We start from the raw sequence: 23209 nt of genomic DNA on the forward strand, positions 1-23209 counted from the left end.
AGCTGAAAGCACTAAGACGGCAGCGCTGCATTGCTGTGCCCTGCATTGCTGTGCCCTGCATTGCCGTGCCCTGCTTCCCATGAGCTCTGAGGATTGGAACTTGGGTCCTCATTCTCGCACATAAATCGTTTTACACACTTGGGTCAGCCCTCTTGTTTATCTGTGTACAACTTCATTTTTAAAAAAGGGTTTCGTTGTATTCCTATTCGTTGCATTTTTAATTATTTTTATAATTTTTATTTTTAAAATTATGATATAGTCACATCATTTCCCCTTTCCCTTTCTTCCCACTCCTCCCATACACCTCTCAAACTCATGTCCTGTCTTGTTAGTTACTGTCACACATACACATTTCTAATACATAAATACAACCTGCTCAGGCCTTATAATGTTATTTATATGATCTCAGGGCATTTGATACTCTATTGGATAACCCACTGCAGGGCCCTTCCCTGAGGTAGGCTATTTCTCCCACTTGCAGCACCCCCGGGTCTATGTAGAGTTGAGCTCCCTCCCCCTTCCGTGTTAGAATGTCCATTGGTGTCATTGTTCGTGTCTCCTTTAGGCAGTCCTGTTGGTGGGACTTCATCATGTGTGGTGTTTCTAACTTTTCTAGGAGACTTTATCTCATGGCAAACTTAATGTTCCTCTGGCTCTTGCAAGCTTTCCACTCCCTCTTCCACAATGATCCCTGGGCTCAGATGTTGAATTAGTTGTAGATATAGTAGTTGAGACCGAGCACCCAACAATCTCTTGTTCTCTGCGGTTTTTTTTTTGTTTGTTTGGGGTTTTTTGTTTTGTTTTGTTTTTGTTTTTCGAGACAGGGTTTCTCTGTAGCTTTGGAGCCTGTCCTGGAACTAGCTCTCGTAGACCAGGCTGGTCTCGAACTCACAGAGATCCGCCTGCCTCTGCCTCCCGAGTGCTGGGATTAAAGGCGTGCACCACCACCACCAGGCTTGTTCTCTGCGTTTTAATTGGTTGTGGAAGGTTTTTGTTTGTTTTTTGGGGGAGGTTGTTTTGTTTTTTTGTGATGGTCTCCATCTTTTGCAAAGAGAAGTTTCTTTAATGAGGTGAGACCTACACGAATCTTCACATGGCCCCTCTGAGAACCTTCCAAGCCTTGATCCCTCTTTCAGAAACCAGCAGATGTTCCCTCAAACAAGTGTGTCAAATTTTCACATTAGTAAGTGAAGCCCTCACACACTAGTCAAATGTCTCCTCACTTCATAAAGTTTCAGAGACTTAGTTCCTTATCGTCATGGTGGGGCGCATGGCGGCATGCATGGTGCTGGAGAAGTAGCTGAAAGCTTTACAAACAGACCCAAGGACAGCAGGCAGAGTTTTTAAGATTATTTATGTATATGGATATTTTGCTTACATGCATGTCTGTGCACCATGTGTATACTTGGTGCCCTCAGATGCCCGAAGAGGGCCCGTTGGGTCGAGTTAAGACATTAGTTGCCATGTGGGTGCTGGGAATCCAATCCAAGTCCGTTATTTTTAGTAATTACAAATAGTACTGGCATGAATAACCTCGTACATGTAGTTTTGTGCTATATATCTTGGGGATTTCAAGAGCTTAGGGCCTGGTGCATTTTGGAGAGAGTAGTTAGAAAACGCAGGCCAGGAGAGTTCCGGCCTCCAGTCAGCGGGTGGCGCTGCGCGCACGTCTAACCGGAAGCGCAGAGGACCCCGCCGACAAATTGCTGGTGACCGCGCAGGCGCGCCGCGGGACCGGCGCGGGAGGCTGGCAGCAGGTCGCGATGCCGTACGCTAACCAGCCCACCGTGCGGATCACGGAACTCACCGAAGAGAACGTCAAGTTCATTATCGAGAACACGGACCTGGCGTAAGGCGACGAGGGGAGAAGCGGGCGGCCGGGTGCTAGGGCCTCCTGCGGGCCTGTGGCTTCAGGGCCGCTCACACTGCCTGACTTTCCTCCTGCAGGGTGGCCAATTCCATTCGGAGGGTCTTCATCGCCGAGGTGCCCATAATAGGTATGCGACCCTCCCTCGGGGCCCTGCCACCGGCCCTCTGCTCCAGGTAGGGGGGCTGAGAACACCGCGGTGTTGCCCGGTGGCCTGGGGCCGCCTAGACCAGCCTCGGTGCGTGCCGTGCTCAGCAGCCTGGCTTCCAGCACTGTTCCTTCTACCCCAAAGCAACAGAAATTAGGACCGAACACTGTTAAACAGCTGAGAGCTGCGGCCTCCTCATCCGTAGGGGGTAGACGATAGGAAGTCGTTAGCAGGTGATACCCGGGATTACCAAAGTCGAAAAGATAACGCGCCTTGACTTTTTAAGTCAGTGTTGGGGTACTAGTGGGTGTCTTTTGAAAATGTATGTTAATTGTACAAAATAATGGGTTTCGTCGTGACATTTTTGTGCACGCACGCGCACACACAGAGTATTTGGATTGTTATTCCTCAATCCTTTCCTTTTATTCCCCTCCTACTGGTCTCCACCACCCCCCCCCCGTCTTTCCTGATAGTACCTTGCTATACTTTCTTGTCTCTCCCTCTTTCTTCTTTAAAACGTTGTATTTATTTATGTATATTTGTATGTCCCTGGGCACAAGAGTGCCACAGTGCATGTGTGGAGGTCACAGTACAGTTTGTGGGTGGGATTCTTTTCTACCATATGGGTCCTAGGGATCTTGACAAGTAAGTGCCTTTACTCGGCTGATCCATCTCGCAGACCCTGAACCACTCCCCCCCCTTTTTTAAAGGACTTATTTATTATGTATACAGTGTTCTGTCTGCATGTATGCCTGCATACCATAAGTGGGCACCAGATTTCATAGATAGTTGTGAACCACCATGTGGTTGCCGGGAATTGAACTCAGGACCTCCGGAAGAACAGCCAATGCTCTTAACCTCTGAGCCATTTCTCCAACCCCAAATTCTCCCTTCTTAAAAGTTGAGATTCCACATGAGAGTTATGACTTCCTCCTGCAAATGACATACTTTTGTTCTTTATGGTTGAATGATGCCCAGTGTGCGTGCGTGTTTGTGCATATGTGTGTGTAATATTATATTTTCTTCATCTGTTCTGGTAGGTGTCTTTTTTAATGGATCTCTTATTTTCACTGCATGTGTAGATCATCTAAGTTCCAAGTAAGATGTAGAGACAAGACATGGACAAACACAAGGCAAAATATGACAGGTGTCTTCAGGGGGATCTGAACGGGTTTTAGAGGCTGGCAGTTTTCAGTTTTCAATGTGTGAGGATGGGCATGATGGGAGTTAGATTAAGGACATGGGAAAACCTGGATGTGGTCCTTGCTTGGGTTGAGGAAGTACTGCAGGATAGAGCAGGTTGCGCCCATCATTGACCTTTTTTCCTTAAGTCCACGCGAGTTATTTGAGAATTGGGCTCTAGCACCATTTGATTTCTGAATTTCATTGTTTACATGCAGGTGTTTGCTTATGAGTGACTAGATACATGTTTAAGTGAAGCCTCTAAGCACACAGTCCTATACTCTCAGCAATGAACTAGAAGGAATTGGGTTTTATTTTACTATTCCTTCCCTGTTGAAGACATTCAGTGACCATCCTCTAATGGGAAGTAACACTGAAATCCTAAATGGGTGATCGATCTGTTTATATCTAAAATGAGTATGGACCATGCGCAGTGTTAGTTCTAGGATGTTTTTCCTAACTTTTAAATTTTTAAATTATTTTAGTTATGTCTTTGTTTGTAGGTATTTGCAGGCAAAGGCAGGTGCCAGAGGAGGCCAGGGGTCTCAGATCCTCCTGGAGCTAGGGTTCCAGACAGTTGCAAGCCATCTGACATGGTTGCTGGGATCCTCTTAACCACTGAGCCATTCCTTCAACCCTGGTTTCCCCCGACTTTTAAATGCCCAAATAGCTTTTGTTCTTGGATTTGACATTAACACTGATAGCAAATTTGAAGTCCTCTTTAGGGAAATATTCAACTCCCTAAATATTCTTCTCCCACAGTATTTTCTAAGTGAGCATTTCTTTGTACAGTACCAGCAAGCCCTATATCCAATTCACTGGAGGCAGTTAGGTATGGGGTGTGTGTGTGTGTGTTTTATTTAAATTAGATGCCTGGAGTCACACAGTGATTCTTTTTTATTTATTTTTTATTTATTTTTGACACAGGGTTTCTCTATAGACCAGACTGGCCTCAAACTCACAGAGATCCGCCTGCCTCTGCCTTCTGAGTGCTGAGCACTGAGTAATACTTCAGTCTTGAAAACAGTGCTGTAGAGCCGGGCGGTGGTGGCGCACGCCTTTAATCCCAGCACTCAGGAGGCAGAGGCAGGCGGATCTCTGTGAGTTCGAGGCCAGCCTGGTCTACAAGAGCTAGTTCCAGGACAGGAACCAAAAAAGCTACAGAGAAACCCTGTCTCGAAAATCAAAAAAAAAAAAAAAAAAAGAAAGAAAAAAGAAAAAGAAAACAGTGCTGTAGGTCTGGATGCCAGAGGCTCAGGTGGTGATTAATCTCACTCGTGCTGTTTTGTTTGCTTCTTCAGCCATCGATTGGGTTCAGATTGATGCCAATTCCTCAGTCCTTCATGATGAGTTCATTGCTCACAGGCTTGGTGAGTTTGGGCATTGAGAAATGGAAGGGATTAAAGTGGGGTGCTTCCTGTCCCCAGCCCGAGGGACTTATTTGTAGGTTCCTGTGATGGCTTGGCCATTCTACGAAACACTTTTCTGTGTCTTGCAGGATTGATCCCCCTCACTAGTGATGACATTGTGGACAAACTGCAGTACTCCCGGGTATGTGTGTTGGGGGGTAGGCTGGAGGCACGGGAAGTGTGTGTGTGTAGAGGGTGCTGCTGGCTAGTTCTCCCAGGGATCTTTGTGGACATCTTCCTTCCAATAGCATTCCAGCTGTGCTGCTGACTGTAGCATAGCTTAGAAAACCATTATGGAAATGATGCTTTAATACTGTGCTCCTTGGTTCTGATAGGGCTTCAGAATGATTATGTTCTTAGCACATCCAGGCATCTCCTCAAAGATAGTTTTTTCACTTTTATGTATATTTTTTCTGCTTCTATCTATATATGTACATGGTGGTTAGGGTGCTGGAAAAAGTTAGAAAAGGCCACCAGAGTCCCCGGAACTAGAGTCACAGGCAGTTTTGAGCTACTGGATAAAGATTTTGGGACCTGAGCTGATGTCCTCTGCAAGAGCAGCAAGTGCTCTTAACAGCTGGGCCATCTCTCCAGCACCGCCAATCCCCCCACCTCCCATTTATTCTTCTTGTTTTTTTTTTAAGACAGGGTCTTACTGTGTAGCCTTGGCTGGCCTTGAACTTCCAGAGATCCACCTGCTTTGCCTCCTGAGTGCTGAGATTAAAGGCCTGTGCCACCATGCCTGTCTGGGAAATATCAATAAACACCCATTTAATTTTTTTCTCTGTAGTTAATGCTAATGTTTTGCTACATTTGCCTTATTTTTACCTAACCTTTTAGAAAATAAATTAAAAGCATCCTGACCCTTCTCTTCTTAATACTTGAACACACGGGCCAGGCAGTGGTGATACACACTTTTAATCCCAGCACTCGGGAGGCAGAGGCAGGTGGATCTCTGTGAGTTCGAGACCAGCCTGGTCTACAAGAGTTAGTTCCAGGACAGGATCCAAATATACAGAGAGACCCTGTCTCCAAAAGAATGGCAAGTGTTGATGATTAAGGAAGCTGGAAGGTGGGTATATGATAGGTGGCAATCAGTCCTCTGTTTTTCTATATGGGTGAAATTTTCCTTAAGAGATTTTGAAATAAAGATTTGCTGGATGTTGTGGCCCATGCCTGTAATCCTAGCACTTGAGAAGTGATAACGGGGATCAGTAGTTTAAGGTTCATCTTCAGCTACATAGTGAATTCCAGGCTAGCCTGGGCCACTGGAGGACTTTCTATTCCAAGTAGTCTGGATCTTGAGAGATGTTTTGTTTTTTTCAATTCTTCCCTTACTTACTGTATTTTCAGTAATTCCCCAGCTGGTCTGCAGAGTGCACTGCGTGTAGATAGTCCCATGACAACCCTGGTCCTCTGAAGCAGTCCTGCTTGGACACTGCTGTGTAAGCAGTGTGTCCCCTAGTGGTAGCCTGCAGCAATGGCCGTGGAAAGCAAGTGTGGTTGCCAGCTTGTAGACATGTTATCTATAAGCTGAGCAACTGAGAGGATGGTTCCCAGATGTCACAGCCCAGAAGAGGCCTGGGACTGTGGTCAGCCCCTTTTCACCAAGAAGAAACTGATAGAAGCTGGTTAGTAGAAGCAGGGAGTCCAGACTCCTTGTTCCTGTTGCCCTTCCTATCAGGACTGCACGTGCGAAGAGTTCTGCCCTGAGTGCTCCGTGGAATTCACTCTTGACGTGAGGTGCAATGAAGACCAGACTCGCCACGTTACCTCTCGGGATCTCATCTCCAACAGCCCTCGGGTTATTCCGGTCAGTGCCTTTGCTCTTCTCTCTCTGGCTCCAAGTCAGATGGATTGGAGTGGATCTTTATGAGAAGTGGTCATAAAGTCACCTGCCCTATGACCATCTACTTTAACTGCCACCTACAAGTGCTGGTCCCGGGTTTTGAACAGAGCAGTATTGGTTCCATGTTCCCTATGTTGTCCAAAGACTCTCTTAAAGGCCGTCAGACTGTTTGGACAACTGTGCCATCTCCTTCTCAGGCCTCCTTTCCCTGACTTGACAGATTACAGCTTGGATTTACTTGGAGACAGTTGCCAGGGGACTGAGAGGTGAGAGGCTAATGTTTACTTGTTTGGGATTCCTACAGGTGACATCCCGGAACCGGGATAACGACCCCAATGACTATGTGGAGCAGGATGGTAAGGGGGTGGGACAGGATGGTAAGGGGTGGCGCATGCATGCTGGTGGCCAGAGGAAACAGAGACCAGATCTATCCTCTTGGTGGGCTGCCTGGTCTCTTTAGACCCCTTTGCCCAGATATGGGTTTCTTCATGCAGTACTGCAGTCAGAAGTTGGAGAGCTGGCCTCTTTTGGATTCTGACTCACACTCCCCTCTCCCTGCAGACATCCTTATTGTCAAGCTGAGGAAGGGCCAGGAGCTGAGACTTCGAGCCTATGCCAAGAAGGGCTTTGGCAAGGAACATGCCAAGTGGAACCCTACTGCAGGGGTGGCTTTTGAATATGACCCAGACAACGCACTTAGGCACACAGTGTATCCCAAGCCCGAGGAATGGTATGTTGTGGGGGGAGGGGGTACCAGCGATGACTGTAATGAGAGATGCCGTAGGTAGGTGCTCTGCGGGCCCTGCTGAAAGCAGAAATAACCACTTGTGCTTCGCCCATGCTTGTCCTCAGGCCAAAGAGCGAGTACTCCGAGCTTGATGAGGATGAGTCTCAGGCTCCCTATGACCCCAATGGCAAGCCAGAGAGGTAAGGCCCAGTCCTGCTTGGAACTGTAATTGTAAGAATATAGATGGGAGAGGCTGTTAGGCAGTCACATGTCCAAGTCCCCCAACCCCCCATGTAACAGGAGAATTACCTTTCAAACTTACATTATACATTCTGAGTTGGTCCTCATTCCTCTCTAGCTACCATGAAGAAAGGGCCTTATTATTGCCCCATGCTATCTATTTCTGGCCTGTCTGTTCATGCTCAAGCCAGAGCAGAACTGACCATAGCCCTATCCTGAAGCAACTGGAGAGCTGTGGCCAGTGTCGTGTATGATTGATTTTTTTTCCCCTTTCCTGCTGTCTCCAATGTAGAAATGCACGTACAGTCATTTTAGAGTTTTTCAGCAATGCCTTTCCCCCCCCTCAAGACAAGGTTTCTCTGTGGAGCCCTTGCTGTCCTTGAACTTGCTCTTTAGACCAGGCTGACCTTGAACTCACAGAGATCTACCTCCCTCTGCCTCCCAAGTGCTAGGATTAAAGGCTTGTGTTTGCCACCACTGCCCAGCTCAATAGTGCCTTTTTGAAGCAGCTGTAGCTTCCCTGAGGAACTGCAAAGTGGATCTGGACCACTCTGCAGAAGAGGTTTTAGGTAAAGGGAAGTCAGCCCTGTCCCAAGATCAAGTGCCTCGCAGGAATGAAATCAAGTCTCACAGGCTAGAAGGGAAGCCTGCCTCACGAGGGCTCTCACCCTCCTCTTGTCCCTCAGGTTTTACTACAATGTGGAGTCCTGTGGCTCACTGCGTCCTGAAACCATTGTCCTCTCAGCCCTCTCTGGGTTAAAGAAGAAGCTGAGTGACTTACAGACTCAGCTAAGTCATGAGATCCAGAGTGACGTGCTCACCATAAACTAGCCACAGCTCACCCGCTGCAGAAGACTAGGTTCAAGGTGACCACTGGACTTCAGGTCTTGAGAAGCTTTCTGGTTTCAAGGCTCTGGACTGCAGTTGCTCAAGCTTCCCGGAGAGATTGCCAGGGTTCTGCTGGCATTAGGCAAGGCAGTTTTTCACTAGGCATTTAGCATCCCTGGCCTACCTTGTTGATCACTGTGGTATTCCTCAGAACCCCAGACATCCCTTCCAACCTGTTTCCTAGCTCACTAGCAATAGGGGCCCTATTGCTTCCTAGTCGAGAGCTACTGACTTAGATATCTGGTCAGTCCAGCTGTTTAAATCTCTGTCCAGAGAGAGGAGCTTTCACAGCCTACTTGGCTTCTGGTGTTGGGACTGAGTATTAGGACCTTCACTGAAGCAGGCCGTGGCCTTTCAAGTCTTCCCAGGGTCAGGGTCCGGGCCAGCTTACTGGTGTCCCTAAGCTGAGATGTCATCCTTTGGGACTAGTATTAGATCCTGGCCATCCTCTCTGTCCACAGGTGAACTTGCTGTTTTATTCTCTGACCTGACTTTGGGGCGGGGGTGGGGGGGAGGGCATGACAGGCCCTCCCACATTTCCTTTCTCTTCAGTGAAGTTCAGGCCCTGCCCTAAGCAGGTCTCCAGATAGGAACAAACCTGCCCACCATGGTTTTCAGGCAGCCTGGGGAGAAGCCCACACCAGCACAGAAAGGAAAGGATATTTATTGATCAACAGTAGTTGTCTTTTTACAAGTTTTTATTTTTGGCAATAAAGAGCACAACATAATCTCCTTCATGCGTCATCGTGCCACTAACTGCGCCAGCTCTGCCTCCCTCCCGAGGATTTGAGCCCATTTCTTCTGCAGACAAGCTGACCTCTGGGTGGTCATTACCTGGGTCACTTGCCTGCTCTAGGGCCCCTCTGGGAGGGGCCTCCTTATCCTGCCACAAATGTGAACAGCGGTTATTTACAAGGTCTGTTCCCACAAATCAGAACCCTAAAGTATTAAAAAACAAACACGCAACAAAAGGTTTGATGTGAATAGAAAGATAGCCCTTCTGCACGGTAGTCAATAAATACCAGCACTAGAAAATCGATTGCTTTAATTGCATTTCAGCAGGGAGCCTCAGCACCTTGTCGGGAGATGGGAAGGTCTTGGTTTTGGAATCTGGCCTGGGGTGGCTGGCCCAGGGCAAGGGACTCCCCTTGCTGCAGCATTATACCCCCACTCAGTAAAGGGGGGCAGCAGGGTGCTCCCCACAGCAGTTCTGCAGCCTTCCAGGCTGGCCCCAGCCATTCTCTACTGCTGAGGTAACGGGCGCCCTGCCCGAAGACATCTTCAGCCCACTGAGCAGGAAGGAGCCAGTGCAGAAAGTGCATTTTAAAACCGGATGCCACCTCTGCTTCAAACTCCTAAGTGCAAGGCTACCACATGGTACAGTCAAGTTTGGGTCCTTCCTGTGTCACTGTTGGCCCAGAGGACAGATGCTACCTGCTGTCTTGGCGCTTGGGCTTCTGAGGAAGAGCCCGCAGACAGCACCAGTTTGATTGCTCCCCTCCTCTGACCCTGGCAGCTTAAACAGTCTCGGCAGCAGGAGAGTTTTTTTCAATGAGGACAGGAACAGCTGCCCTCATACTCAAAAACAGCTTTGACCACACCTGGTCTTGGAATTAAAAATGGGTATGTGTTGGGGAGGGATAAAGGGACGCCTCATTAATACAGAATATGTCATAAGCCATATATATTAAAACCATTAACAGTATATAGTCCCACGGTGGCTCCAGCCCCTCATGCTCAGGTGGTGTGGCCAGCCATGTGCTGAGGTCCAGCCTCACCCTGGAGGGCAAGGAGGGACAGCTTGCTCTCTTCAGGCTCTTGGCCAACAGCTCCTTAAGGCTGTCCATGGGCTGCTGCAGTTAGCCTTCCAACGGGTGACCCAGCAGTCAGTGCGCCCACCAGTCCAGCTGTCACTGGGAAGGAGTCTGGGTCTCATTGCTGTCCTCCTGGCTGGGCTGTGGCTTAAGCAGGATGAATCTGTTCAGGAGGTCTGTTTCTGAGCTGGCCTGGGCTGCCCCATACCCTTCACCTGTGGTCAGAAATCCAGGCTCAGAATTTGAATCCAGGACCAAAGACCCTTGCCCAGGAGGCCTCCACAGGGACGAGACACAATGACTCACCGTAGCTAGAGGCTTCAGCAATGTTCTGAGAGCCTGTGATATGGTGCCAGTATGCACTGCGGGGCAGCATCGTGGTGGGTGTGCAGGGGTATGAGTAGTGTTCGGTGCCCTTGTTCAGCAGCTATGGCACAGAGAAGGGGTCCCCTGTGTTAGTTCCGGGAACAGGGCTGCCAGCCCAGGGCCCTGCCCGACTCACCTGTGCACAGGCTGGTGGAGATTAGCTGGCATGTCTGTCCCACCTCCCAGTGCCCCTGCAACAATAGCCACTGCCTCACCCTCACGTTCTTCTCCATTTCCAGCAGGACCCGCTTGTGCTGCTCAGCGATTGCCAGGGTGGCACTGTGAACCCGCTGGTAAATCTGCTCCCCTTCCTGTGTCTGAAAGGTGTAGAGTCCTTCCCCAGCGTCACACATCCTAAGGACACAGAAAGCAAGGTGGGCAAGGTGTCAGGAACTGCACTGCGTGGGTATGCGAGTTCTGTATGCCAGCTGTGGCTGTACCAAGACCTCCAGGGACAGGGTGGCTGTGGTCTAGGACCTGGGCCACAGTATACATGAGCTGAGCGGTTACCACAGACACAGTGGAGGTTTGACTAATTAATTAACCAGTGCACTAATTCACACTAATTCACCAGCGCAGCTTTTCTGCTACCCTCTGCTCTGCACAGTGAACAGCTTCCTCGGGTTTTACAGAAGGGGAAACCAAAGCATCCAGCCTAAGAGTAGCGCAGCCAAGATTACACAGGGTGGTGCACAGCTAAAGTCTAGCAGGCTGGTGAAGTCCCAGCAGGCTAGGCCCTTTTTTAGTCCCCTGTAGGAAACTGGTACTGAGGCCACAATCACAAAGCTCAAGTGTGCGCTGGCAGCAGTGACTGAGCCAGGGAGATGTGTTTGGTGTGCAGCTTCACTAGACCTGTCTGTTGTAGCTAATGGCTTCTTTAGGCCCTGAGTTCCTTGTCTGCAAAACTGAAGCCTTCTATCCCCCTCTGGGTTGCGATGCTGATACCATGCAGAAAGCAGCCTCCATGTGGCCATGTGATATAGGAAGGGAGGAAAGACGATACTACCTGCCCGCCTCAAAGGTAAAACGTGTGGCATCTCGGCCGTAACGGCGCAGGGAGCAGAGGGGCCACGAGACAAGTTTCACGCGGGGGTTGTGTATGTCCCAGAGGTAGATGTTCTCGTGGGTAATCTGCAGCTTGCACTCGCCGTATACGTCCAGGTTCGGGCAGGGCAGCAGGAAGACATTGAAGCGATCTGCGGTGGCAGAGGGTGATGAGGGCAGCAGCACTAACCGAGGGCGCCACCTCCCACCCCACCTGGAGACCCAGCGCCAGCCTCACCTGTCTGCTCACACTGTACTCCTGGGGCCAGGAGGTCTGGCTCTCCCAGACTGATGTCGTTGAGCCGTGACCCCAGACATTCCACTGATAGCGTCTTGTACCATTCCTCTGCCTCCAGCTCTAGAGAGAAATCGCACTTCACAGTTCTGCCAGCTCAGAGCCCCCAGCAGCCCACCCAGTCTGCCTTGGTTTAAACCATTGCACTTTGCAGGGAGGGCAGGGCCTTACCTGCCTGCCAGCCTTAGTCTGGGGATCAACTCCACCAGGGACACACCCCTCCCACCCTTCCTGCCAGGATTGGCCCTACTCTGTTATCCACTGCTTGAACTGTTACCAGCCCCAGAAGACCAGTTGGAACCTGCCGCCCTGAGGCCTCACCTGAGTCACAGGTGAAAGTACGAGCCGAGTCATCCGTGAATATGATAGCCACTGCCTGCCTCTTGGTCTCCTTGGGGAGCCGTGTGACACACTTGACGTTGCTGATCTCAGTCACCTGAGAGGACATCCCAAGAGGCTTAGCCCGGCTGGGGTACTTCACCCTGCCTCCCGTAGCTGTGCCCCCCAGGAAGGTACGCCCGGACCTCAAGACTCAGCAAGTCATCTTTGCTCACAGGTAGGGGAAGCTAGGGCCCAGGCCCCTAACCTTGGGGCAGCCTCGGAGGCACACTGACTTCTCATCGGGGTACTTCTCCAGCCGCTGGGGCCCCTTGCTGGAAGATTTCCGGAATACCAGCCAGCACCTCCGGTAAATCTGTGGGGAAAGAACAAAGGTCAGGTCGCTGCTGGACCATATCCCACAACAACACTGCCCTGGAGTTAACCCAGCCTCCTGAGGGGCAGTACCACATCCCTCCCTGGATCCTACCTAGCCTAGAGAAAACCTGGAGAGGGTAACTGCCCAACAGCAGCTACCAGAGGGGCAGTCCACCCCAAATGACCAAGGCGGGTGTTCGTGATCAGCTCTGGAGCTGTTCTATGACCCCCCGTGTGCTGAACATGACTGATGTAATGGAGGAGCATTTGTGGGGTGCTTCCTAGCCAGTCAGTGTTGAGGTTACTCCTGAGGCCAGTTCTGTTGTCGCCTCTGTTTCAGAAACAGACAGGTGGATCATGAAGAAGGCAAGAAAGAAGGGCCTAACAAGTGGCGGAGCTCCTGTTAAGATGGCATTGCCAGAGACACACCCATCACCACAGGACAGATAGATCTGGCCACCATACAGGGTCTCCCAGGGACGGGAAGTGGCCCTTACACACAGCCAGCTCTGCATCACCATGGCTCTGTTCTTGGGCCCAGACAAGGCTCTCTGGTGTGAGGGGCATCACTCTTGCCCCCAAGATTTTCCCTCACCACCAGGGTGCACCAGGGAGTTCCCATGGGGACCAGAGGCCCACAGAGAATAAGGGGCAGAGCTTAGAACTAGCTATGCACACACAACACAGGATCTTGCCTGTCCCAACCACTAATGCCCTATGCTACTGAGATTCTCTAGAGCTTCATAAACTCCCAAGGAGGTGACTTCTCCAGAGAGAAGCTGGCCTGTCAGACACCATGAAAGGCTGCCCCAGCACCTCCATAAATTGCCCATCTGACCTCTCCTTGCAGGGCCCCTCCCTCCCTCCTACCACAGGCTCTCTTTAGCCAGTCTGTGATAGATTTACCAGCTCCTGCCAGTAGGCTTCAAGCCTGGCAGGCTTATTCCCCAGGCATCCCTGTACCACTGTCAGTGCAAACAAGAGAGTCTTAAAGGGGGCCTGGGCTGAGTAGAGGAGGGGAGGAGGCCACTGGTCCAGCTACCTCCTCTGTCTACACCAGGCCTTTGGCAGGCAGGTCACAGAACAAAATGGATCTAGACAGTCCCTCTTGCTGGAACTCCCTAGAGCTGGGCCACTTCAAATTCCTGTCTGGAACGCTGGAAGTGTGTCTGCCACTGCACCCCTGTCTCTAGCTCAGCCCTGCTCTGTCCACTTGAGCCTTTTTAAGCAGAGACCATGTATACCATATTCTCACACTCCTTGCTTAGACCTGCTAGCAATTACTGACATCTACGCTGAGCAGGTGAGTGGCCACGTGAGGGACAGGGTGGTCAGGAAGATGGGCAGCCGGATGAATGGACAGATAAATGAATGGATGTGAGCTACCCAAGCACCCCTACCTCCAGCAGGCAGCAACATAAGAGTAGAGGCCTGCCCCCCCCCAGCACCCTGGTTGCCTGGTTACAGGATACACACTCACACAACCCCAGGGAGCCATGCACTCAAGAGCTCTCCTCACTTCTCCCAGGGCTTTGATCAGCTTTTCCTAAGCACTTTGCCAGGCTCTACTCTGCTGAGGGCGGGAGGGAAGGAGGGAGGCCCTGGCAGGTAGGTGGGGAGGACGGGCTTTAGCCTTTTCTCTTTCCTTTCAGGACCCCCAGCCCACCCCTGCTCTCAGGAGACTGAGACAGGAACACCACCTGGGGCAACTGCAAGGTGCTGCCTCTCCAGGGTAAGCTCAGGTCTGTGGAGAGCAGAAGCCCCTGGGTAGAGTAGACACCAGTGTGGGCCAGGCCACACCCCGCCTGCCAGTTCTTTCCCCTGGTCTATCCGCTCTCTGCTTGCAGCCTGGGAATTCCCCCCCCCCTCCAGTGAACAGGGCTGACGCTGACCCTACCTGCCTGCCCTGTAGCCAGTGCTTTCCTGGCAAGCCTCGCTCAGGACAGAGCCTCAGCTCCGCTGGCCCCTGGGGACTTGCTGCATCTAAGCGTGGGAATAAGGAATGGTGGCAGGAGTGAGGTCCTTGTTCTCTGGGCCTCGGGGCCTGGCCTCAGCCTTGCTCTTTGTCTGAGAGGAAAGAGCAGGGTCTCTACCAGGCTTGGGCCAGTGAGACTTCAAACAGGCCCAGCCACCCTGCCTCAAAGCCCTGATGGCCCCGTCGATGGCAGTGGGCTACTGGGCATTTTCTGAACATGAGACACCCCAGAAGGACAGAAGGAACAAGAATCACCCCCCTCCAAGGTGGCCCTGGGCATCTCCTCACCCTCGGACTAGCCCAGGAAGCCTTGAGTCTAACCCATCAAGGTAGCAGGGAGGGACAGGAGTCTTGAGAAAAATAGACTTGAGTCACCTGTCACCAGGGCTTGCTTTCCTGCTGGGAAGAGACTCTCATTGGAAGTAGGGGGTGGGCAGGGAAGCAGAGGCAAAGGGACCCTAGGGTCCTACTCATGCCTCTGGGAGATTTTCCCCACCCAGCTAGAAACCTGTATGGGCTGAGTAGGGGTATGTGCCCCTCTAAGCCTCACCTCAGGGCCACAGCCAACAATGCCAACAACTCCAAAGAAAGCAGCCTATCCCAGAGCAAGGGCCATTTCACCCACAGATCAGGAAGTGTCAGCCTCTGCCCCGCCCCCATGCCCCTACCCCTACCTCCTAACAAGCCACTCCCCTTCCCTAACACTTCTTTAGCACCCAAAACAACCACCTAAAATATGAGTCTAGGCTCAGAACAAGTTGAGAAGCGGGTGCATGGTGGCGGCGGGTGGGGGGTAGAGAGGTCACTTTAAAGAAAAGAGGCTAGGAGAGGTGGGGAGGAAGGGAGGAAAGGGGGTGGGGAGCAAGGGGAGGAGGTCCAGGAGCCAAAGCTCTGCCAGCTTCTCTTTCCAGTCACTCCTGCTACCCGGTGGTGGCTGCCAACCTCCGCTGCTTCCACCGCCACTGCTGTGGCCACAACTTCAACAATAGCAGGGATGCCTCTGCCAGACTGTCAGCTACCACTACTGGTCCAGTGGCTGGGATGCCAGCCAGCCCAGCTGGGGCAAGAGATGCAGTAGGCAGAGGCTGGCCGGGTACATGCCAGCCAGCCAGTGTTGAGAAGCCTCGAACCACAATCACACAGTACCCAGTGCTGGCGGGGCCCCCACACACCATGTCTCCAGACCCGTCCTCGGTACTGTTTATTGACAAGGGCCCCCGCCAGGGTGGCTCACCCCGAGCTTCCTGCTCTTCATCTTCACATAGCCTTGCTTGACGATGTCGTTGAAATTGGTCGCCATGGTTGCCCCTCCGCCTTTGGGGTGCCGGCTGGGCTGAGGCCGGGAGGGGTGCCCAGGTGATAAGCCCAGGTGTCTTGGTCTTCCCTGATCACCTGTTCAAGACACTCCTCACCTCCCCCGCCTCAGCATTGTTCTAGCAGCTGCTTCGCCCAGCTCCTGCTGGAAACCCAAATGACAGGGAGATTAGAGCCAGTGACATCTTTCTCTTCCCCTGGCTGTCTCGTTCTTTTTTTCCTTCCTCTTCCCACACTCCTCCCTCCCTCTGCCCGCCTGCCCGCCCGCCCTTCCTCCTTCCCTTCCTCCCCACCCCAGGACGGCAGAACCATTCAGGAAAAGCGAGGTGGAGGCAGAGCAGGAAAATGGTCCAGCCCAGTCCCCTCCCTCAAGGCTGGGGCTGGCAGTTAACCCCTTCCTGGGCTGGCTGGCTGGCTCCCGTTCTGCTTGCTGTGGAGGCGATGGCAAAAAAAGAGGGGAGGTAGCTGGCTCTGGAGGAGCCTGGCCCCTCAGCTTGGCAGCATCTGGCCATCCTGATAAAACTTTGGGGCAGACTTAAAGGAACTTGCCAGAGCACCAGTCTCCTGGGTGCTGGAATCCCAGCAGAGAACTTACAGAAACTGGCCCAGGGTCCTTTATCTACAAAAGCCTGCACTTCCAGGTTAAAGACAGTACACTTTTGGTTTCCCAGACCCCAAGCCCTCTGCCTGCCACACTATACCTGGTTCTCCCCCGCCCTGGTGAGAGGCTGGGAGTCACCAGCTCAAGCCATTCAGATCCTGCTCCTGGTCCCTGGACTCTTGGGCAGCTCTGCTGGGTGCTGGCGTCCCCTGGGTAGGAGGGCAGAGTCCAGGGGGTGGGGCCCCGGATAAGTCTGAGGAATGTGTGGGACTGTAGGCTGTGGCCTCTAAGGAAGTAGACACTTACCCTGGCCCTGAGCTAGGAGGAGTAGGCCAGCCTGAGGGTGGGGACATGGCCCCGCCAGGCCACTTGGTCTAGCCAAGCCAAGCAGTGTTATGTCCTGAGCATGGTCAGGCATTAATTATAGGAAGGATGACGGGGGCATGGGCTGTAGCCTAGGCAATGCAGGAAAAATGGGAACAGCAGGGGGAGATTTGGGATCAGTTAACACAGACTCGGGCAATCTCAGCAATGACCCAATCTAACACCTTCATATTATACACTGGAAAAAGAAAGTTGCCCAGAGAGAATAAGCCACCAGCAAGCACAGGACACAGCCAAAGAGGAATGAGGACGCTCCTGAGTGGAACGTTGTCCTGTAGCCCCCTTTGGCTGCCTGCCACCACGTAAGCTTTCTCTGTCATGAAGCCTCAGGAGTCAGGGCTATGCTAGCAACATGGCTCCCCGCATCTCCAGAAATACTGGGTGGCAATGCAGTAGCATTTCTGGAGTTAGCTGGACATCTGTGTCTCCAGGATAGGCCCTAGGGCAAGCGCGAATCTCAATCCGCCAGCATCTTGGCATTAATTAATCTCTTGGAGGCCTGTCTATTGCGTCCCTAACGAGCAGCAGATGGGACACCCCAGTGGGCACAGGCAAACAAGAGGTGGAACAGAGCGATCACCTCTCTCCTGTGCACAGGGACAGCCCCCTTGGCCCTTTACATCCTCTCTCCCAGCTCCCATGTCCAGGATGCTCCCACGGCAAGTGCTCTGCCTCTCCCGGGGCTAGTCCTCGCCAGCCCTGGGCTTGGGCAGGGGGGTCATTTTCCCAGCTCTGTCTCCACCGCCTGCCTCTGGGGTTGTCTTGTCCCAAGAACAAGCACTGGCTCTATGGAGTTCCCTCTAAGATGACTATCAAGCTAAGCCGGCCCCTGGCAGGCAGTCCACACACAGCACTCAAGGCCGGTTTCCCAAGCAGCCTACAAGAAGCCACAGGCTCAGGTGGCCCAGACAACCAGGAATATGACTGTAATTCCTCGGTTTCACATTGGTTGTTTTTGTGTATTTTTTTTCTAAAGGACATGGGCAGGATGTGGTGATGTATGCCTGTAATCCCAATGCTAAGGAGGCAGAAGCAGGAGGAATGCCAAAGGTCCAAAGCCAATCTTTCTACTCTGAGGAAGTGAAGCCAGGAGGTACCCATGCTCCAGACCCTCCTGCCCAGGCCAGGCCATAACCCCACTACAAACCAGCCTCCATATGCCCAGTGCCGGCCACTCCCTGTTGGGTCCGTCAACCATCTCCCCTATACAACCCATGGCCACCAAGGTCTCAGAGCTTCCTGCTGAGTCTGTCCACAGAACACCCAGCCCTAGAACCACTGAAAAGCAACATTATGGGGAGCGTATGACCGGCCAGCCTGCTCTGACCTCTGATCTCATTCCGTCCCCACTGAGGTTGTAGGAGCAAATACTGACCCAGCGCCCCAAATGGAGTACAAAGAGGGTTGGGAAGGTGAGGATGGAGAAGGGAACACCAAGAGAGGGATCCCTGCCAAGAGGGAGTATACGGTCTTAAACAGAAAGCCATTACTAACCTGCCCACAGAAGGTCCCTCAAAGGCTCAATAGACAAGAACTAGGGGCAGTGAGAAAGCCCCTGCCCCTCCATGGCTACCACCAGCCTCTCACGGGCCTGCAGAGACAGATACCTCCAACTGTGAGAGGACCTGAGCTATACCACCCTCCGCTTTAGGATGAAGCCCTTGAGACTGTGCACATACCTAGATGGCTAAGCTGGGTTTCCAGTAGCCATTCTCATGATTCTAGGGGCAACCCTCCCCACCCCTCTCCTCTATCCTGGAATCAATGTGGCTGGCTATTCTTGGAGAGACAGTAGCTGCCCTGGGCCAGGCCACCACAAAGAGCCAGGCTGGACAGTACACTGCTGCCCTCCCCAGGAAGAGCAGCATCCCCTCCTGGGGCCCTTCCTACCCACCTGCCTCTCCCTCTCAGAATCCTGCCTGGAGGCTTTGGCTCCAGAACAGACAAGGAGGCTCTACCAGTGCTGCCTGCCTGGCCATGCTGCCCCGCCTCTGACAGATCAGATCTACGGATCGGCCCTATCTGGACACAATCTCACTGTCAGCAGTCTGTTTCCACCTCGCAGCACAGACACCTGCAATCAGGTGTCTCCTGCAGGGAGAACTCTCCCCACTACTTTCCCCGCTGCCCCATTCATCTGTGGTTGCTATCTGGGGCCAGCAGGGTGCGCTCCCACAGATTCCCATGCCCCAGAAGGTCCTGTCCAAGGAGAGCCACAAAGACAGACCAAACACTAAACTGGGCAGAGGAACATAAGGGAGACAGGGCATCTGAACACTCATGGCCCCCGGGAACGTGGTCCAGTGCCCCACACCGATGCTATCTGTTTCCCCTGGTGCCCTGCCACTTCTCAATATGTAAATGCCTTCTCAGGGCAGCTCCCTACCTCTAACACACTACCCTCCCATGGTTTCAAGTCTGCCTCATTCAGATCTCGGCTGAAAGTCCGCCTCCTCCTAAAGGCTCTCCTGACACCCTGGCCTTGCTAATTAGCTGTCTCACAGCACCCAGTGTTACGGTCTATCACGCGTCACTATGAGATTTTTCTTGTTCCTTCATCTGTCACTTGGTCATGTAGAGACACCTACTATGACAGCTCCCCAATGTCCAAGCCTTTTCAACCTAGCTATAGCTCCATCCCAGTGACCAGGACACTGATAGAGGACAGAGTAGGTGCCCAATCTAGGGAGGGACACTACTTTAAATCTATGATTGTCCCCATCCTTTCCTCCCTCACCACCACTATTTAGCTCTCCTTCATGAGTGTGCGAGCAGGCTCTCACTTCTCTGCATCTCCGTGCCAACCAGCAGGACCAGCGAAGTCCAAGAGACCAGGAGGACCAGTGGGTTCTATGCTCCACTGTTTGGTTCAAAGCTGCCTCAGGGTACTTGTGCTGCTGCTGACACCGTCTCTGAGCTTGGCTAGGGGCCCCACCTTAGTTGGGGTTGTTGGATGAGGTCACATCCAGCCTGTTGTCCTGCCCAGGAAGACCCAGCACCCAAGCACACAGAAAAAGCTACTGTGAGAGGGACAAAGCTTCCAGGATCCACCTGGGATGCCTACACGGCAGCCACATTTCCCTGAAAAAGGCCGGCAAAGAATGTGCAGAAAGCACAGCCCTGGCGGCTGCTGGAATGTGCTGGAGCTGACACCCGGCCCCCGAGCTGACACCCGGCCCCTGAGCTGCCCTGGCTTATCAAAGCCCTCCATCCCAGCCCTCCATCCAAGTGCTTGGTAACTGTTTTGCTCCCACAGCTCCAGGCAGGCAGGTTGCACAGAGCTCCTGTCTGCCCAAGGTTCTGCTCCTGTCCCTTTTCAGTGACAGAAAGCTGGCTCCAAGGTGGGCAGAATCCCAGAGACAGAGGAGGAAGATTTTAGGGCAAGAGACTGCTGGCCCGGAGGACTGCAATCAATAGGAAAGCCACTTGCAGGTCCGGTAGGCAGTAGGGAGAAGTCTCTTGGAATTTGGGGAGCAGGAAGGCGAGAAAGGCTGCTTCCGGAAAGAAGCTAAGGAAGCCAGGGATCAGGGTTTCTCTGATGGAATACGTGGTAGGGCAGGTGAGGGAAGGTCCAGACCTGGGATTCCCAGAGATGGGAGCTGGGTGGGGGACAGCTCAGGGAGTTTCAGGGTCCCGCTGGATTCGAGGGGTGCGTCTGAGCCCTCCTCCCTTAAATCAAGACACTCTCGTGGCTGGGAGAGTCCGCAGGTTCCTGAGGTGACCGAGGGCGCCCCAGGGTGAGAGTCGCTCACAGCTTGGTGCGGCCTAGGGACCCCCTCCCCGTCTCACACTCCCCCATTTACCTGGGCGCCGAGGACCGAGCTGGGGACTCTGACTCCGCGGGTCGCAGGGCGGGCTCATGCCCGCGTTTAGGCGCAGCCCGGCGGTGGTGGCGGGATGGTGGCGCACGACTCGGGCTGGAGACTGGAGTGTGGTGCAGCCGCCAGATCCGGATCCAGCGGAGACTCGAGAGGTAGCCGGTTCGGCTGATCCCGCGACGCCACGCCCCTTGAGGCCACGCCCCGCGACGCCCTGGCGCCACACCACGCCCCACCGCCACACCCCCGCCCATCACTGGCGTTGTGTCACGCCCCTTCCCGGAGCCACGCCCCACCCGAGAGATCCGCCCAGTCCCGGAGCTCCGGCAACGCCGTATTCCTCCGAACTGCAGGACATATTTCAACCCTCAGCTCACTGCTAGTACCAACTCAGTTATACCAACTCTTCTCTGTATTTCACAGCCCAAACTCACGTTTCCCCGCATCTTCTGGAGGTGAACCCCACAACAACTCCCAGTTTTTGAACCTCACCAACTTGAAGAGTCAATACCCTGCTAATGCCCAGACCTGCCCAGGACTCGCTCCGCTTCACCATCACCAACCGCACACTCAACTGTACTCACCTGCTCCCTCTGCAAGCCTGGGCAGACTACATTATCATACTTTATTTTTTACTTACTAGATTTCTTGAAACTAGGTCATGTGTGTGCGTGCATGCGTTCGTGCGTGCGTGCGTGTGTGTGTGTGTGTGTGTGTGTGTGTGTATGTGTGTGTGTGTGTATTCATGAGTAGAGGCCAGAGTCTGATACTGGGTGTCTTCCAGATAGCTAGTGAGAGCCCTGCAATTTAGGTACACTGGTTGTCCGTGAGGCTTTGGGATCTATCTCAGCCCCACAGTGCTGGGTTACAAACTTGCCTGGACATGGGTGCTGGGAACTCACACTGAGCCATCTCCCCAGTCCAGGCTCTTGCTATGTAGCCTAGGTTGTTATTGAACCTATTACAATCTTTCTGCCTCTATTTCTGGATACGGGGCTTACCTCTGCCACCAGGCCAGGCTGCATCTATACACTTTGGGATCCGCGGATTTGAGAGCATTTCTCAACCAGAAGTGTGGGTGTTCTCATGAAACAAGTTCCATCCCCGACATGTGAAATCAGAATTTGTGGGAGTTGCAGGCAGAAATCTGTTAGATCTCTCCAGGTACTTCCGTCAAATGTTGACACCTGAGGACCCCTATTTTAGGCCGTAAGTACAAGGCCAAACAAAAGGCTAAAGCTGATTGACTGAAACCCTGAGAAATAAAAATGCCCAAGTTTGACCCTTGTCTCTGAAGGATTAGCCTAGTGCATGAAGAAACCAGGAATCCAGCACCAATGCATGGAGTCCATCTGCCGGCCTCCAGGATACCAGAGACACACAGTGAACTCCTAGAATCATTTTCTGTCCTCTGAAAACGTCCCAGGGTTGTCACTGAAATGCATATCACGTGCAAGGGAGGCCATAGGGCTACAGGACAAGGAGGTGGCTTTCTCTTTCCTCACCACTAAGCTGGACCCCCTGACCTTCCCATGACCTTCTGACCTTCCCATGACCTCATGACTTCCCATGCATCTTCCAAACTTGATCCCACCTGCTTTACTGCAAACAGCAGCTCATAAAGTCCTCAGGCCTCAAGTCACACAGTGAACTGCTTTCATCCCCAGACACTTGGAGGAGTTACCCGGCCACAAAGAAAACATGAATTTCAGCAATAAAGAGACCTTTCAGCCTGGGCTGGTGGCACATGCCTATAATCGCAGGCTGAGGCAGGAGGCTGATGAGTTCAAGGATGGTCTGGAAGTCTGAAAGACTTAGTGAGACTCTGCCTCAAAAGAAGAAAAGCAAAGAGAGTTGGGGTGAGGGTATAATATAGCTCAGTGGTGGAGGATCTGCCCTAGGTTCAGTCCCTTGAATTTCAAAAGAAATCATCATCGCAATATAATGCAATTTAAGAAGCATCTTCTCTAAGTGGGATTCCTGAACTTCATTCTCTCGTTCTCAAAACTTTTACCCAATCTACCCTCTCCACCTACTGTGCTACCTAATCTAATTGCCATATATATATATATTGAGACAGGGTTCCTGGCCATCCTGGAACTCATTCTGTAGAGCAGGCTGGCCTCAAACTAAGAGATCTGCCTGCCTCTGCCTCCTATTAAAGGCAACCACTGCAGAGTTTTCTCTCTCTTTTGAGACAGGGTTTCTCTGTGTAGCCCAGCTATCCTGGAGCTGGCTCTGTAGACCAGGCTGGCCTTGACCTCACAGAGATCTGCTTTCTAACTCTCAAGTGCTATCATACCCAGATTTTTTTTAAATCAAACTTTTGCCTTTACACTTCTTATTTGGCTGTTTGTAAATCCACACTCAGGTAGGTGCAGAGGCAATCTGAGTCCCTTGCAAGGCCACAGTACAGGATATTGGCCCCTCGAAGTCACCATAGGGAATGTTTCTAACCCTGCAAAGGTGTCCCCTGCTCCCGTCCCTTCTTTAGCCATACCCAGTTCCTTTCTCTCCTCTGTAAGCCCTGGCAGACACCTCCAAGTTCCCCATTTCTACACTTGTTAGAAGACTTCCCAGACGTCAATTGTT

The 23209-nt window shown here is 52.3% G+C and overlaps 2 protein-coding genes across 3 annotated transcripts; one reads left to right on the plus strand and one right to left on the minus strand.

Moving 5' to 3' along the window:
- Positions 1 to 1692: 1692 nt before the first annotated feature.
- Polr2c (RNA polymerase II subunit C) lies at positions 1693 to 9045 on the plus strand. Its single transcript, XM_075976952.1, has 9 exons — positions 1693 to 1849; positions 1948 to 1997; positions 4499 to 4567; positions 4696 to 4748; positions 6291 to 6419; positions 6760 to 6811; positions 7017 to 7185; positions 7308 to 7382; positions 8109 to 9045. Exons 1-9 carry the CDS (start codon positions 1764 to 1766, stop codon positions 8251 to 8253), a joined length of 828 nt encoding a protein of 275 aa, XP_075833067.1. The 5' UTR covers positions 1693 to 1763; the 3' UTR covers positions 8254 to 9045.
- Dok4 (docking protein 4) lies at positions 8959 to 20832 on the minus strand. Of its 2 annotated transcripts, XM_075976950.1 has the most exons (9): positions 20603 to 20832; positions 15735 to 15959; positions 12416 to 12523; positions 12151 to 12265; positions 11773 to 11892; positions 11497 to 11686; positions 10706 to 10844; positions 10431 to 10551; positions 8959 to 10339 (listed from the first exon to the last, which is right to left on the minus strand). In XM_075976950.1, exons 2-9 carry the CDS (start codon positions 15798 to 15800, stop codon positions 10221 to 10223), a joined length of 978 nt encoding a protein of 325 aa, XP_075833065.1. In that variant the 5' UTR covers positions 15801 to 15959; positions 20603 to 20832; the 3' UTR covers positions 8959 to 10220. The 2 variants fall into 2 exon arrangements, with proteins under 2 accessions (XP_075833065.1, XP_075833066.1); XM_075976951.1 differs by lacking the exon at positions 20603 to 20832 and having other exon boundaries at positions 15735 to 16124.
- Positions 20833 to 23209: the final 2377 nt, after the last annotated feature.

Source organism: Microtus pennsylvanicus, chromosome 6 (assembly GCF_037038515.1).
Source record: "Microtus pennsylvanicus isolate mMicPen1 chromosome 6, mMicPen1.hap1, whole genome shotgun sequence".
Lineage (NCBI taxonomy): Eukaryota > Metazoa > Chordata > Mammalia > Rodentia > Cricetidae > Microtus > Microtus pennsylvanicus.